The following is a 17,315-nucleotide window of genomic DNA, read 5'->3' on the forward strand; positions in this document are numbered from 1 at the left end:
GTGAATTACCTATAAAACCCTTGTATTTTTTTTTTTTTAAAGTTACAAACTTTATATATTAAACCTCTCCCAACCTATGTTATACATTGTAACATTGTATTTACAAGCTTTATACTTGCCCAACCTCACATTGCAGTAGCATGACTCAAGAAAACTGAGTCTAGACAAGGGGGTTTATTCCTAAGCTTGACCTAACCAATCCCATCTTCTAAGTAGGTAGAGCTTGAAAACTATAATTACACAAGGCCAGATCCAACATGACTCATTTGATTGGTAAAAGATTAACATAAAAGCATATCAAGAATTATTAGATAGATTGAAATAGTATTCACTGAAAAAACAAAACTAAAGTTATGTGCCATAAAATTGAAAACCCATGTATTTTTAAACTAATTTGCACCAAATCATCTAGTCTAGCGGCAAGAGATGATGCGCTAGGATTTTGGGTCCAAAAAAAAAAAAAAAAAAACACAAAAATCATCATTGATCAACAACTTTTGCTTCACTAGTAACCAATCCAATTCAATTTATAGACATGATTACAAGCTAATACTAATGCCAACCGACAAACGTATGATGATTCAATATTAGTTCATCCCAATACAATCCAAATAGAATGTAGGCCTAGTACCAATCCATTCAAGAACATCTCTCATGCAACAAATGTAGGTCCTAAGCTCTTATACCATATAATGTGAACCTAATTTGCAATCACATCATTATTAATCACCAACTTTTGCTTCTCTAACCAATCCAATTCAATTCCTATGGCTATAAGAGTAAATGCATTGGCTTGGCTAGATAACCATTATTATAGTGATGATGGCAAAAGGTAATACTAATTTCATGTTTCCTTGTCATTTTTTTTATTTGTTAGAAGGTTCAATACGTCGAAATAATTCAATGAGCTACATAATATGATAGCTTTTCGCTTGACTTATTAAATTAGTAAAAACTCTTGTGATCGAAAAGTCTCAAATTACTCTTGATACTAGTGAGAAGACTAACTAAACCACACTGAGATTTACTTTTTTTTTTTTTTTTTTTTGGCTGTTTATGAAATAATGATGTTGACAAAGATGCAAAACACTTTTAACTATGATTTGGGCCTAAATACAAGATGGATCAACCCATTTGTGAAAACAAATTGCACTCTAAACAAGTTCAATAGGACATTACCAACCTTCCTTAGACACAATCCCACCTTCCATGACCCCAACTCAATTTCTTATTTTTGGGTTTTGACAAAAGACCAACTTTAGCTCATAAGCCTATAATATTTGTTAATTTCATTCTTCAACAAAGCACAATAGACACAAGGTCCTGGGCTTATATTGCCCATTGGACAAACAAAGAATATCCTATAATTACCATGTGTATATACTCTCTCTCTTCTTTTCACAAATCAAGATTTGGTTAAGATAATCTTCTTTTAAATCCAAAGTGTAAAACTAAAACAAAAACAAAAACAGAAAACAAAAACCTTTTTTTTTAATTGAAAAGAGTTGATTGAATCTTAACAAGGAGAAGATAGTGGAGCCCATTATCATCTCCTTAACTTACTTTCTCACAGGTCAGCAGCACATAAAAATACTCCATCATCTAACACCGTCCATTTCATTGACTTTTACTACTCCAAAGTCAAATATAAAGCACATCAAGAAATAAACAGAAACCATAATGTTCTCGTAAGCCGCAAATCAGAGGATCTAAACCCTGTTTTGATCTCCATTGAAGACCCAGAAAGAGCACAAAGCACAGCAAAAGCAGAGGAAAAACGCACTTTTTTTTCTCTTCTAAATAATCCGACCGCCAGAAATAGAAAATAAATAAACCGAAGTGACTGAAAATAAAAATACCAAACCCTAGTGTCATGATCAGATGCTTTCAGGTCTATAGTAATAGCCGGCACCATGATCAATACGACCAACGGTATGATTTCGACGTCATCTGCATCGGGAAACGCGCAGTCACCGGGTTTAAAGACCTATTTCAAAACTCCGGAGGGGCGTTATAAGCTTCACTACGAGAAGACACACCCTTCCGGTCCGCTTCATTATGCCCATGGCAAAACCGTTACTCAGGTACTTCATTTTCATATTTTTATCGATGCCCATTTTGTCAATTCAAATTTTTTTTAGCTTTTTTTTGGGTTAATTTTGCATTTTGCTGGGTTTTTGTTAGTACCCATTTGTTAAAGTTGTTTATTTTTGTTATAACTTGTGGTTTTAATTTCTGTATTTTTATTGTGCTATACATTTATGAGTGTCAGTTTTTGGATAGGATTTGTTTAAAGGAAGTAAAACTGGTTTACCATTTTTAATTAATTAATGCCTAGGGTTTTTGTTAATACTTTTTTTTTTCAGTTCAATTTTGGCTGGAGTTTGCATAGTATTATCTTCATCTTTTTTTTTTTTTTTTTTTTTTTTTTGGGGGGGGGGGGGGGCAATAGTTCTCATTTTCTAGAATTAATATATGCTTGCTTATATGCTCAATTTGTTTTTCTGGGGTTTCTCTCAATTCCCATCTGCAAAAGTAGCCCTTTGACCCATTTAATTTGACATCAGTTTAATGCAAATATATCGTTTAATTTGATTATTAGGTAACTCTAGCTAATCTCAAGGATAAGCCAGCTCCGTCAACTCCAACAGCCCCATCTTCAAGCTTCAGTGCTAGTAGTGGAGTACGATCAGCTGCAGCCCGGTTGTTGGGGGCTGGCAATGGAAGCCGTGCGCTTAGTTTTGTTGGAGGGAATGGTGGGAGTAAAAGTGTTAGTGGCAGTAGTAGAATTGGATCATTGGGTGCTTCAAGTTCAAGTAATTCCATAATCAATCCAAATTTTGATGGAAAAGGGACTTACTTGGTCTTCAATGTGGGGGATGCAATTTTTATAAGTGATTTAAACTCTCAAGATAAGGTAATTTGGTATGTTATGATTTCCACGTCAGTGGATGGTGAAAGTTTTGGTTTTTCTTATTAAGAGGTTTCTTGTTTATTGTAGGATCCAATAAAGTCTATACATTTTAGTAATTCAAACCCAGTGTGTCATGCCTTTGATCAAGATGCTAAAGATGGACATGATTTGCTCATTGGGTTGAATTCTGGTGATGGTAACATCTTTGACTCAAAACTGAATTTCATTTTTTTTTTTTTTTTTTTGTCGCAGAAGTTTAAATATTGAGATTTGTTGGTTATATATGATACTATTGTAGTCTACTCGGTGTCACTGAGACAGCAATTACAGGATGTTGGAAAGAAGCTGGTTGGGGCCCAACATTATAACAAAGATGGTTCTGTTAATAACAGGCAAGAGCTTACCTCCCTGCCCTCATTTTTTCGCTCTATTCTCTTCTCTGCTATGCTTTATTGGTTCTTGCTGCTATATCTGAGATTTCCTTACTGAGTAGTAATATAGTCATTGGCTATCACTTGTATGTGCACCTTCAGTGAGCTGCCAAAGTAGTTTTGTCATGATTATTGTAGCACAAGAAGTTGCCAAGAGATGCGGAATTCTTGATAATATCAGATGTCTGAAATATAAAGAACAGTGTTGTATCCCTCTTAAAAAATTAGCTATTACAGTTTTTACGTTGCAAGACTGTGAAAAGTTGAAGTTAGTTTGCACAAAATTGTAATTGCACTGTAACTGTAATGTCCTATGGCTATGATTTGATAGAGTTTATCTTGATATGCCATATTTGCTTTTTTGAATCGAAATATCTTATGGCATTTAAGAAGCTTTCCTTTTGATTTCTCCATAAATATGAGTCTAATAAGAGTTATAGATTTGAGATATTAACTAAGGGAATATTTAAAATGGGGTCCTAAAAATATGGAACAAGGAAGTAGTTGCCATAGAAGAATATGATTATAAAAAAATATATAGATAGATAAATATGCAAGGAAAACTTTGTTCTTTTCACTGAAAGGAATTCAAAGTATCCATTTCAGTCTAGTCGGATCATTTAATTAACAATGTTTTTTAGTTCTCTCCTCTTGTAGGAGTGAGTTGTAAATATCTGAAAACTATGAAAGATATCAGTGGAGAACTATGGCACTTTTTTTAGATGTGAGTATAAAATGGAGATGAATGTGGAAAATTCTAGTGTCACATGAGTGTTGTGTTTATATGCATTTTTCCTAATTATGTGCATGGCCTTCTTTTCTAGTTTCCATCCACATACAGTAGTTTTGCCCTAGGCCTTCAAAATATTGAACTCCCAGTGCATGTGATGTACAAATCTTTCCCGATATTGTAGAAATTTATTGGGCTAAAGGTATATAATGGATACTTTGGAATTTACTTCTTCTCTCTCTGTCTGTGTTCATGTGTCTGAGTGTGGAAGTGTCCCTGGTAGGAGGATGACGAAAGAGTAACAAAAAGAGAAAGAGATGAAAAAGAAAAGAGACTGGTTTATCATAATAGGACACTAATCAAGCATTTTTTTTTATTATTATTAATTTAAAACTTTGAACCCTCTGTGAGAACACTTGGCCAGTATAAGAATAACTTCTGAAAGTCAAATTGATTAACACCCATTGTTTTCAACAGCCGCTGTACAAGTATTGCGTGGGTGCCTGGAGGTGATGGTGCTTTTGTTGTTGCTCATGCTGATGGGAATTTGTATGTGTACGAGAAGGCAAGCTCAATAGTAAAAGAAATTGTTTTTAAACCTTCCTTAACCATCAAATTTAAAGTACCTGTATCAACTGTTCCGGTTATTTACTTAAATTTCATTTTCTAGAGTAAGGATGGTGCAGGTGAGTCATCATTCCCTGTTATCAAAGATTTAACTCAATTTTCTGTTGCACATGCGCGTTATAGCAAGGTAAAGCCCTTGATGTCTAGTGTTTGTTTTATGACTCTGTATGTCATTCGATATTAGTCTTTTTTTTGTGTCTGAATCTTGTGCATGTTTAGTTGCTGATAGTAGGTTGTAGATATGAGATTTATACTGTCTCCTTTTTGTATGCTACTCCCTTTGTCTACAAATATCTGTCATTTTATATTCTTTTGTCCTCAAATATCTGTCATTTCGAGAATATGAGTAATTAATGAATTTTTTCCATTTTTTCCCTTACATTAAACTTAATAATTGTTTCTGCAATTATCTAAGATCATCTTTAATCAAATTAATGATGTGAGATAAAGAGAAATTTAGTCAAATTAATAAACATTGTGTTATAATTTAGGAAATTAATTGTTTCCTTAATTACCGTGTAAAAATCTTAAACAACGTGGATGGACGAAGTATAAGGTATGCATGCATGGATATCTGATTTTCTGCAATGGGTAATCAGAGTACTAGATATTAACTTTATACTTATTTGTGGTTTGTACTGAACATTAGAGTAGCTTGTGCACTTGTATTTATTAGTCTCCTGCTTTGAATTCCCCCTACCATTTTCTGACATCTACAAAGTATATGCAGAGTAACCCTGTTGCCAGATGGCATATTTGCCAAGGATCAATTAATAGCGTTGCTTTCTCTTCAGATGGGGCCTACTTAGCAACTGTTGGAAGAGATGGTATAACATAAGTCTTGCTTTGTTTCTATTGAGCATTCTGCATCATTTTTTTTCCCTCGTTTGTTTTAGTAACCTAATTGAGCATCTGTTTTCTGAATACAGGTTATTTACGAGTTTTTGATTATACTAAAGAACAACTTGTTTGTGGCGGGAAAAGCTATTATGGTGCTCTTCTATGTTGTGCATGGAGGTAACTGGCTTTTACTGATGTTCAAGCTGCAACTCGTTGCACTTTGTTTGGCATTTTTATATGATTGACAAAGTGTTGCTTATCAGCATGGATGGAAAATACATTTTGACTGGAGGTGAAGATGATTTAGTTCAAGTTTGGAGTATGGAAGATCGAAAGGTAGTGGCATGGGGTGAGGGGCACAACTCATGGGTAAGTTTGTCATTGCATGATGTTTTTATTTGGTAATTGCGCAAAATTAGGACCATCTTATCCAGTCCTTGATGATGCTGGCAGGTTAGTGGAGTAGCCTTTGATTCATATTGGTCATCACCAAATTCAGATGGTACAGGGGAGACTATAATGTATCGTTTTGGATCTGTGGGTCAGGTATTTATAAGCATTTGATCTAACAAGTAAATGTTCATGGAGATTCTTCCTCAAGTTGTTGCATATTAACTTCAAATTCAATTTTCCTAAAATCTGGGTGCTTACAAGGCACTTATATGTGATACCTGCACATTGTCACTTTGGTGGTAAAAGTGCCATAGATAGTTGATTATTAAGATGACAAGCATAGATTGTGAGGATTGGTTAGTTACTTCTTGATAATTGATGTTAAAGCAAAGATTGATGAAAAAAAGAAAATGTTAGATTGGACTAGTAATCACAGGAAGCTACTTCTTGATGATTAATGTTAAAGCAGAGATTAACAATGTGCTAGAATGTAATAATGCTGTTCAATAGATGATCAATTCGTTTGTGTAGAATGTGAGTGCATGCTTTAAACCACTACTTGATTAGGTTGAAAAATTATTATATCATATTTTTTTCACTTGACCTGAATGCTCTGTGCTGTTTTCCAAAGCAGAAATGCATCAGTGTCAAATTAGCCTAGCTCATAGTAGGTGAAAAGATTGATTTAGAGCAGGATGAGTAGCGATGAAATTTTATGTAATATCTTTAAGCAAGAGTATGCTTAACCCAAAAGGAGAAATGGAAGGGTTTAGATTATTGGATGTACTAAATTGAATCTCTCCTTTATATTATTCTTTGAACACTTGGAAAGAGGCTAGGATAATTTGGGCATAGAGAGAAGAACAATGCCTGAGGTGCTTAGGTTGTAAGAGTGGTTTGAGTTGAACCTCGGGGCTTTAAGAACCAATATGATAACTTGTGATCTCTCTATGATCTTGTGTTATATTCTTTTGCTAGGTCTTCCCCAGCTACTGACGCTTCATATTTGCGGCATGCTTTTTGCTCCCCATTATTTATCTTATTGCAAATTGCCTGTCTCTCAACAGGACACACAATTGCTTCTGTGGGACTTAGAAATGGATGAGATTGTTGTGCCATTACGCCGATGCCCTCCTGGTGGATCTCCTACTTTCAGTACAGGAAGTCAATCATCACATTGGGACAGTATTGTCCCGATTGGTTCTCTGCAACCTGCTCCAAGCATGCGAGATGTACCAAAACTGTCCCCACTAGTTGCACATCGTGTCCACACGGAACCACTCTCTGGCTTGATTTTTACTCAGGAATCTGTTCTTACTGTTTGTCGAGAGGGCCACATAAAAGTCTGGATGAGACCTGGTGCTGCAGAGAGCCAGTCAGGCAACTCTGAAACCGTCTTAAGTAGCAGTTTCAAGGACAAGCCATTGTTATCAAGTAAGGTTGGGAATTCAAGTTATAAACAATGACCAAACTTCCATGAAATCTGAGGCAAAGCCAATCTCTTATTTTTGTGGATTTGTATTTCTATTTGCTAGTGTGGCCGTTCTGTTTCAGCCTGTTGGTATTCTCACAATTGGCACTGGGGGAAAGTAATTTGATTTCAGTGAGATAAATCAATTGGTTTCAATTGTATATTTAGGGATATAAAGTGCTATTGATGGCATTACAAGAGCTGTGGAGGGAGGGTACCTCCATTGTAAGTACAAAACGGCTGTTTCTAGGATAAATTTCTATATAGATTTAAAAAGTTACTGACAGGAATAATTGGAAGTTGTTCCTTTGAGATTTCTGTTTCTTTTATAGGTGAATGTTCATTTAATTCTCTTAGTGATGTTACTAATGTAATGCACCTCTTAGTTATCCTGGTGAAACACTAACAGTAGCAGCTTCATGTAATGACTATAGAACACTTATTTGCCTATTGGCCCTTTTATTTGTAATTTTCTTTATAAATTGAGACCTGTGGCTTGTCCTGTGCATAGATACTGTAGCAGGTGCTAGTGACTAATAAGAGCCATACAATGACTGTTTTAATATGGTGAGGACTACTTGCTCCAATAGCCTTTCATAGTGCTTGTGAAAGCAAATGCCTTGATTGTTACTTTTTTTTTTTTTTTTTCTCTCTCGCTCTCCTTTTATCGTCATTTGGGTGATATATGCGTCCTCTTTTTTTTTACCCCTCTTTCCTCTCCTAATAGACCCACAAAAAGAGGAAGGAAAACAAAAGCATGATCCACTCTGTATTGAGTGGATTGTTGCAATGACTCAAATACATAGTTTAGTGGGTTTTATCTGTCCGGGGCATTATGATTTACACTACGCAATTTGCTGTGGCAACTTCTAGTCAAACACATAATGCGTCTCTGACTGGAAGATGATTGTCACAAGGACCCTCTTTTATTTGTTTGTATTCTCAAAGTTACAAAAGTTTTCACCAATTTAGTGAGTAAAGTGACATTTTTCTACACTTACATTAGGTTATGAGGTTTGTCCTTATGTGAATTTTGCAAAGAAATAGAAATTGTTTAGAAATTCAAAATTAAGAAATTCTTAGAAAATCGTATTTTTTTTCTATTTTTATAATTTTTTAAACGATATTTGGATAACTATATTGTGTAATTTTTTTAAGAGTTATATTCAGTTAACCATTGATATTTTCAATGCCTTCGGTTTCACATTTAGGACAATTACAGTTCATGTTTTCGGCACCATGTTTCATGAAGAAAAAAAAAAAAAGAGTATATTATACACCCAAAAGCTTCCAACTATGCATAGTAAAAGGGGGAAAAAACACACAGGAATACAGCTTTTTCTTGTGTTATATATAATATATATATGTATGTACCCTAAACAGCACAACCCATAATGTTTATGCCAATGGATATGGCAGCAAAACAACATAATTTAAACCAAATTATATACCATGTGTAGTTTCTGAACCTCCTACTTCAAATTGTATGCGGTCAGGATTTGTCACTGTCTGATTAGCAGCTGCAGGTAGTTGATCTGGCCGTGTTGCACTCTGTGATCCAAGGTGTTCATTTTGTCGATCAAGCCATCTTCGCCTCAATCTGAAAATCTCACCTAGAACAGTGCTTCCAGACATTGTAACTCCAAACCCAGTGAATGTGGCGAGGAGAACTGACAAAACAGCCTGCATATGCATCTGAAGATGATGCAGCAGAAACATATGAAACTATTAATGTAAATACTAAGTCTTCACTAAATAGTTTTTCATGCAATAATTCAGAAGACAAAAACTGATTGTTGTTTAACAGATTTTTGACCAATGTGTTCAGGAAAACTAATCCCTAGTAAAGTTATCTTATTGTGAAGAAGAACAAACAAGTTTTAAACAATTAGTTTAAACAGAAAATCACTTACTAATGAGTAGTAAAGATGAGCAGATAGGACAACCAATCCAAATTGAACAGTTGCGTAAACCCAGACATACCTTCTCCTTACTGAGCACAAAATGCAACGGAAGAAACAGAGACACAAATTAGATGACCAAACTCACTAAAACAGAATATTTGGCCAGACACATGCAAAACCAGGCCTACCCATTGTTGTCGATGTCATGGATGCAAGCAGTCCCATTATACAGGAAAATGGGAGAGAAATGGCAATTGCACCAGACTTAAGTTTTGCCACCTGTCCAACAGAAAAGTTAGCAACAGTGATATGCATGAAGAACAGGATTTACAATTTACTTTACTTACCAGAAGCTGCTCCAGAAAACAAAAGTAAGCAAGCATGCTGACAATGACAAGAATGGGAACATCCTGCCAAACCCTGAAAAAAAGTTTATGTTATGATAAACCACCTAACTTACTAGGTGAATTTACAGAATTCAAACTCATAGAAGCCAGGTTATTGCCTTGATTAAACCGTGCATTAGACTAAACTATATTCCTAAGTGCCTCACACAATTCAGAACATATACCATTATATTAATGTTTCAATTAAATCATGAAATATATATACATGCTTATTCCAAGGCACTATAGACTCTCAAAGAATATATTGGCCCGAACTCCATTTTTTGTAACCATTAGACTTAGACCTTTCAGTCAGCTGGTGTTTGGATCTTACTCCATAAATATCATGAATAGAAGTTTTCAATCCTGAAACTTACGAACTACAGTATGTTATATGTAAGTTCAATTCTTTACAGTGAATGTTGTGTATCATGTTTTGGAAGAACGCCCTTGGAAGGAAATGGAAAAAAGACAGGTATCAAGTAACAATTGCATCGCAGAAGAATAATAGCTTTTCTTGCCTGTATTGAGCAATTTCAGCTGACCGAGCTCTACCTCCTCGAAAATTTTGAACTCTTAAAAGAGTAACTGGTAGGTTCTTGACCTCTTGCTTGCATACATCACATGTTTTGTTACCTTTTATGCTAAACCATTTTACCGCACATTCTTGGTGGGCTAGTGCAAGTTCACCTTTGCAGCTGCATGCCATCTTGAGGGTCTCAGCGCCTTCCCCCAGTTCAATCAAGCAGATTCTGCAAACTGCTTCTTCTTCTGGAATATTTTCACCGCTATCATTGTTTTCATCTGTACCACAAGGCTAAGATAAGGCAAAGGTTGGTCATCACAAGTTACTTGAGAATAGTAAGAATTGCAGGTGACAGCTCAAAATGCAGGCAATTAGTAATATCCAATCATTAATCATTATTCCCAATTGACGTACAGAGTAAATAGTTAGCAGAAAGCTAAACTAGTTCCAAAAATTAAAAATTTCCTTCCATGATGCTCAAACTATTCTTATTACTTCCAAGAGAAAATCACATCCAGCTACAAGATCTCATATATTACTGTACTATTATTAGTTTGAATTTTGAACTGACATGACTGAGATCAAAGCTTTAGATGATATAAACCAATTCCAAATTATGATGATTCTAATAAGATGTCTTAATAGTACTCATAGAGGCATCTTAATACTCACCGAAGAAGTTTTCTTTGGTTACCCAACACAAGAAGCTATGGATCTCAAGAAAATCAAATTTAGCCACTCCCACCAACTCCTGATCCCTACTGCCTTTACTTTCTAAGGATGTGGAGGGAGCAGTACGAATGGGAAATTTGAGACAAGTGTGGTTATAAATTTACCATTATTACCCCTGGGGGATGCCATTGGTGTTGACGTGACCACCTCAACTGCTCGTGGAGTAGTTGGAATCACACGAAATATGCCACCTGAAGAATCCCACTGCCTTATACTTCCCACTTTGTTAAGCACAGGGACAGATTGTGAACGGTGAATGGGTTTTTGGGCATCTGCTTTCTGTGAACCGAATTGAAAAATGTATATTAATTGAAAAGATGTACATAAATGCAATTTACATATACATAGACAAACAAATAAGTAAAAGCAAACGACTGGCAAGGAAAATTATGTATATTATTTAAAGTGTGATCAGAAACTGATGCATCACTAGCTCAGATGCAGAAACACAAGAAAATAATGAAAGATTAAGAAGTTGCATTGGATAGGAAAAATGCTTTACAAAGTGGAGAACCACTGGCAATGCCATAAGTAAATGCATATGCAAATATATGTTTACATCAGTTTGATTTATGATGAAACATAATTGACTAGGGAAACTAGGCTTCCAGGCTTTAGCTCTCTGACAATAAAGGTGTGTTGTGGGATGCATAACATGCTATAAGGAGCCAAGTCAAACTGGCTACCGGGACAATTTCATGAGAAACTACGCTGGTCACATTGTCATACCCATTTTCTGAGGTTGTTGAAAAGCAGCAGAGAGTTATTATGTTAAGACACACAAGAAGTCATGGAATGACTCAATGACTGATTCATAGCCATCCCTGCAGGGATTTGATAAATTCAAAGGGACTAAAGCATGCAACTTCCAGGTAGTTCTGGAACATAATTGAAGTTAGAGAGTGGGAATTTCCAAAATGTGACAGGAATTATTAACAAGTATTGATTAATCAGTGAAAGAATAAGGGTCTTCATCAGAAAGAGAATGTAATTATCACAAATAATCCAAATAGATTATGACAGGCATACAGTAATTAAGTTATAAAAACAATATTTTCATTGCATTGATGCTCGCATTGCATCAGTAGACTGCTTAAACAGCCAATACTTTTCTTCATTCTTAAACACGCCATGATGTTCAAAGCTCAATAAGAGTTAATACTCACAGAATAAGTTGATGGATTGATAGCATATCCTCCATGTGTAGACTCTGGATTGGAGTGAGCAACAGGGGTAACTGGTAAGGATGAGGTCCTCTTTGTCCTAGGTGTAAAAAGCTTTGTGAGAGAGACTGTCCTAGAAAGGAAAGGCTTCTTCTCTGTTGCCACAAATGAACCTCCTAGTGCTAATATAGCAGCCTTTTCAATATCCAAAGTGGTATTCCGATATTTGAAACTTAACTTTGGAAGGAGACTTCTTATGGTTGATTTAGTTTTCGATGTAGGAGGATCTAAGGGATCATTCGTTTTTAGAAAGCTGGGGCTAGGAATGGGAGAAAAATTTACCCTTCTGGGGGTAGGACTTGGTGCTGCAGGCATTTGAACTGGCACAAATTCTTCTCGTGCATCCTCCAAAGTTCTTGTTGGTATCTCTAAGACAAAGTCTTGTTGCCTCTGCTGTTGACTCTCCGTGTTTTCCTCAATTATTTCCGTTGAATCTCCGATCTAGGAAGGAAGAACAAGTACAAAATAAAATAAAGCAAATATCACTTAGTATATATTATGGTTCTGCAACAAAGCAATTGGCTGCCAACCACGGACACAGCAAGATTACATAGGAAAGACAATGCCAAACATGTTAAGCAACAAAGCACAAAGACAACATAATAAAAGAATAACATAATATGACATGTTTAGGCAATCAAAGTAATTCTGTTAAAACCAACCATTATAATTGGATAAAGGCTAGAGGAAATGATAATGAAAAATGATTAGTTGACTTTTGCTAATGATTAGGGCTCCAAAGGCTGAAGGTATCCGCAAATGGAAAGTATGTTAAGAACAAAGTGAAAATTTTAACAAGGATTTCCACCAGGACTACAGTAGAATCACATTATGACAAGATTAAATCAAGAATTTGACTTCTAAGTTCGCCAAGTTATTGTTTAGGCAAAGAACATGGACTAATTCTCTGAAACATTCCTTCTGACAACCAAACATGTTTTAGACATTGCGACAAGCAGAGAATTTTGGAAAACCCACGAACAGACACAAGGGCTGGGAAATTCACAGTTTCTAAAAATAGTCAAAGAGAATAGATAACGATGGATTCCAGCTGATATACAGCTAAAAAGTGAATATAAAAGGCTAAAAAATTTCGAGAAAACAATAAAAGCAGAGAAAGAAGCAAAAGGAAAGAAAAGAAGAAACAAGAAAGCAATACTTTTTTAATAGGAGGATCAACTGCGTTACTGCTGCTGGAAGCTGCTTCCTTGGACTCATCAGTCATGGCTTTTTTCTCATTTTCCATGTCTTCACATATGAATTGTTGAAAAGACCCAGAATTTGGAAAGGTCAAGAACTGCTGCCAATGCACTCTGAAATTTAATGGGAACTCAAATTCTTTAAGGCTGCGCTCTTTGTGTGCGTAAGCAGAAAGAAAGAAAAAGCCAAGGACAGGGAGGGAAAGTTGGCAAATTGGCTTTGTAGTTGAGGGGTCAAGGGCTGGAGAAAGTGGCATATTAGTAAGTAAAACTTGGAATAACCCCATTTTCTTTAATAAATAAAAGGAAAAAAATAAATTAATCCTTAAATTATATGGTCATATTAATATATAAAACCTTTTATTTTTTAAAAAACAAACTAAAATATTTTTAAATTATTATTTTATTAACATATTTCGTCTTTCCATATAAAGTATCCGTACCACAGTGTTAACTTAAATTATAATTTAGGAACCTTATAATTAATGTTTGGTCTAATTTATGAACCAATTTCTCATATCATAAAACATAGTTAATTGATAAAATCCAAAATATTCTTGTAATCCATCTTTAATTTTAATTCCTTTTTCTTCCATCTTGTAAAAGAAATTATCTTATTATATCATTTTTTTAAATAATATTTGTTATTTATATAAATTATTTAATGATATGAATTACGAAAAAAACTAATTAAGCACTAACTAGTATAATAGGTCTTTTAGAAAATAGCAATTAATCTAAATAAGCACATGATTTTCTCTATTTAATTGATCACATGTATAACAATTTATCTATATTAAGGATTCTACCTAATTAAATTTTGAGAATCTATCGATATAATTATATAATTTTTAAAATATAAATATTTATTCGGTAACATATCAAAATATGAAAGTAATGACGTGGTATTTTATTATAATTAATTATGTTCCAGAAAACTTATAATGATTATCAATAAAGACATAGTTGTTGAATATTTAATTATGAACAAAAAAGTCTAATTCTTATCATTACAACATCCAAATAATTGTTTAATGCTTGCTCCATTCTTATCCTCATGATTATATATTTTACAAAAATGTGAAATATTAACTAAAAAAAAAAGTTTATCCTTGGGTTTAGTGTTGTGTTTTTCTATAATTTTCATTTATGTCCCTTTCGTTGTCCATGTAAAAATATTTATTTATTCCGCAGCCAAATTAGCTTATAAGATACCATAATTAGCCAAAATTGATTTGATTCTGTTGGATTGATTTGGTTCAATTTATAATTTTAAATAATTTGATATTTTGACAATGTAAAGTTTTTAATATTTAAAATTTTATTTTAAAGAAATCATCATACAATTAATTATATATATATATATATATATATACACACACAGAAATGGAAAACACTTTATATAATATTTTAATTAATGTTTTCATAAAAAAAGGAAGTTGCTCCTATATAAACTCAAAAAAAATATATTCAATTTGTGTATAACAAATATAAATATATGGTTGGAATATAAGCTACGTTGTTTAATAATTGATGTGATGTGCTAAATGAGATGTCATTTTCAATAAAATTACAAAATGGGAGTTGAGTTAAGAAAAACAAAAATGCCTTTTTTTTTATGTTATTGTATATATATTAATAGGATATCATTACAAATTAGCATGTGACAATATTTAAAAAAAAAAAAAAAAAAACTACTAAATGTGTTAATTATGGTTCCCGTCAGCTCGAGCCACCAGTCATATATTGATGTGCCGATTTAAGACACCATATAGTAAGGGTGGCCACGGTTTTGGAACCGGCGGTTCCGGTTCCAAAAAAACTGGAACCGGAACCGAACCGAAAAGTTCTGGTTCCGGTTCTGGTTTGGAACTAAACGGTTCTGGTTCCAGTTTCGGTTCCGATACGGTGACCAAACCGACGGTTCCGATCGGTTTTCCGGCGAATCGTATGATTTTAAATTTCAAATGAAATGAGAACCGGTTTAAAAAAAAAAATACTTGAGCATAAAAAATTAAAAAATACACCTAAAAAATAAAAAAAATACTTCAATTAAATTTATTTTTTTAAAGACTTGAACATAAAAAAAATACTTTTGAAACTAGTCGTTATGTAGCCGTTTATGACTGTTGGGAGGGGTAATTAAGAAATTTCACAACAAAATTAAAAAAAAAATTGATCTGACAGTTTATAACGGCTAGAACCACCGGTTCGAACTGGTTCGAACCACCGATTCTAACCGGATGGGAACCAGCGGTTCCAATCCGGTTCCGGCTGGTTTTCTGGAACCGTCGGTTTTGGTTCCAGAAATCTAGAACCAGAACCGAATCGAAAATTTTCGATTTCGGTTTCGGTTCAATCCGATTCTAATTTTCACCGGCTTCAATTATGGTTCAGGACCAGTTCGAACCGACGGTTCCGGTTACGGAAACCCGTAATATGGCCATCTCTACAAAATAGAATGTATCAATTCATAGCACTAGTAAAAGAGTCTGGGCCCTTCGTATAGGATTATGACGTTACAGTACTCAGCCCATGACATCGTGCGACAATTTTGTAACATATATATCTACCTTTTTTATGTGAAAGAAACATATGCAATGGAACCATTGAGGTTGCGTGGGCAGGTTGGTGGGTTCGTGGGGGTCATATCATGTGAACCACATTGAATGGACTAGGTTATTAACATTATTTTTTATAAAAAAAATATTCATTTGTTTAAAATAATAAAATTTTAAACATAATATCCAAAATAGAAACGTTTACAAAAAGAATTATTGAAAAATATAGGAAAATGAAAGTACAAATGGCTATTTATCATTGTCAAATAGGCTTTGAAGCAATTGCCTAAGAACGCCCTAAAGTCAAGGCCCAAATAACTTTTCCTGGCCTTGTCGACTTATCATAAGACAAAAGGCCCAAAGATGAAAAATCATCATTCAAAAGAAAAGGCCTAAAGTATAAAAAAACCTGGAGAGTAAGGCCCAAATATAGAATACCGGCTATAGATTGGACCCACACGTGTCATTTCTGAAAGAAAACCGCGGTTTTTCTTTGGTGGTTTTCACATTAAATATCTCAACGGTGTTTGCGGCCCGATTAGCTAATAATTAGAAAAAGCGGGCCCATTCCCACGCGCTTGTGTCAGACTCAGATAATAATGTATCTCTCTTGTCCTTTTTCTCTTATAAAAATGACAATAGAATCATGTTTTTATTTTAAAAATTAATATTAAATAGAAAATTTAAAATATTTTTACAAAAAAATTATTGCATTGTAAAAGGAGCAACCCATAAAATATATTTTTTTCTTAAAATATACTTACAGTAAAATATTAAATAAAATCAAATTTATTCTCAAAATTAAAAAAAATTTACGTGTTGAGATATTGTTTTATATGAAAAAGGGAAGGAATCTGTCCCATCTTTTCTTTTTTAGAAGGTTCTTTTTCCAACCAGCTCGAGTCGAGTCGAGTTGGTTGATTAATTAAAATTAATACATTGCATTATTGTGTTTGTCTTCAATCAATCAATCATATTTATAAAACCTTTTCCTGACTTTTAACGGCTAATTTAAGCGGTGAGCAATATTTTATCCGGACTGAATAATTAAATCGATTTTTCCAATTGAATTTAATTAGATTTTTAAGAGATCAATTACAATTTAATTTAAACTCGAACAATTAGATGATTTTTTATTTCAATTTTGTCTTGAGAAGCATTAGCTGAATTAAATTTTTAACACTGAAAATAGATTATTTAATTTGAAATTATCGAATTAAATTCAAATCAATTTTTATAGTATTTGATTCGATTTCAACCATAAAATTTATTGGGTCAGATTAAACAGAACCAATTCTATTTGATTCAAACGGATACTCACTCTTTGAATCGGAGTGATGAAATGTGTGAACACTTTTTTTTTATTTTTTATGTTAGA

General features: G+C 33.9%; 2 protein-coding genes across 5 annotated transcripts; one reads left to right on the forward strand and one right to left on the reverse strand.

Annotated features, from left to right (window-relative positions):
* The first annotated feature begins 1,683 nt into the window (after positions 1-1,683).
* On the forward strand, positions 1,684-7,888 carry LOC105642205 (Transducin/WD40 repeat-like superfamily protein). 2 transcript variants are annotated; one of them, XM_089717623.1, is made up of 11 exons: positions 1,684-2,084; positions 2,603-2,917; positions 3,002-3,110; positions 3,213-3,306; positions 4,553-4,652; positions 4,746-4,829; positions 5,433-5,529; positions 5,632-5,719; positions 5,806-5,911; positions 5,996-6,088; positions 7,003-7,888. In XM_089717623.1, exons 1-11 carry the CDS (start codon positions 1,914-1,916, stop codon positions 7,399-7,401), a joined length of 1,656 nt encoding a protein of 551 aa, XP_089573749.1. In that variant the 5' UTR covers positions 1,684-1,913; the 3' UTR covers positions 7,402-7,888. The 2 variants fall into 2 exon arrangements, with proteins under 2 accessions (XP_089573749.1, XP_089573750.1); XM_089717624.1 differs by having other exon boundaries at positions 1,685-2,084; positions 4,553-4,640.
* Positions 7,889-8,678: 790 nt separating this feature from the next.
* Positions 8,679-13,602, reverse strand: LOC105642206 (uncharacterized). Of its 3 annotated transcripts, none has more exons than XM_020682549.2 (8): positions 13,337-13,602; positions 12,121-12,618; positions 11,068-11,233; positions 10,218-10,500; positions 9,658-9,730; positions 9,499-9,589; positions 9,320-9,399; positions 8,679-9,101 (listed from the first exon to the last, which is right to left on the reverse strand). In XM_020682549.2, exons 1-8 carry the CDS (start codon positions 13,421-13,423, stop codon positions 8,850-8,852), a joined length of 1,530 nt encoding a protein of 509 aa, XP_020538208.1. In that variant the 5' UTR covers positions 13,424-13,602; the 3' UTR covers positions 8,679-8,849. The 3 variants fall into 3 exon arrangements, with proteins under 3 accessions (XP_020538208.1, XP_012082342.1, XP_012082343.1); XM_012226952.3 differs by having other exon boundaries at positions 11,059-11,233; positions 13,337-13,600; XM_012226953.4 differs by lacking the exon at positions 13,337-13,602 and adding an exon at positions 12,840-13,241 and having other exon boundaries at positions 11,059-11,233.
* Between the last annotated feature and the right edge of the window lie 3,713 nt (positions 13,603-17,315).

This window comes from Jatropha curcas, chromosome 2, assembly GCF_041381405.1.
Source record: "Jatropha curcas cultivar XTBG-Jc1 chromosome 2, XTBG_Jcur_1.0, whole genome shotgun sequence".
NCBI lineage: Eukaryota > Viridiplantae > Streptophyta > Magnoliopsida > Malpighiales > Euphorbiaceae > Jatropha > Jatropha curcas.

Coding starts and splice junctions, on each gene's coding strand:
- LOC105642205 (XM_089717623.1), top strand. CDS start 1,914: ATGATCAATACGACCAACGGTATGATTTCGACGTCATCTGCATCGGGA. Junction 4,653..4,745: donor ACGAGAAGGCAAGCTCAATA/GTAAAAGAAATT, acceptor TTCATTTTCTAG/AGTAAGGATGGTGCAGGTGA. Junction 6,089..7,002: donor GTTTTGGATCTGTGGGTCAG/GTATTTATAAGC, acceptor GTCTCTCAACAG/GACACACAATTGCTTCTGTG.
- LOC105642206 (XM_012226952.3), bottom strand. CDS start 13,423: ATGGAAAATGAGAAAAAAGCCATGACTGATGAGTCCAAGGAAGCAGCT. Junction 9,731..10,217: donor GCTGAAATTGCTCAATACAG/GCAAGAAAAGCT, acceptor ACTTTTTTTCAG/GGTTTGGCAGGATGTTCCCA. Junction 9,590..9,657: donor GTTTTCTGGAGCAGCTTCTG/GTAAGTAAAGTA, acceptor TCTGTTGGACAG/GTGGCAAAACTTAAGTCTGG.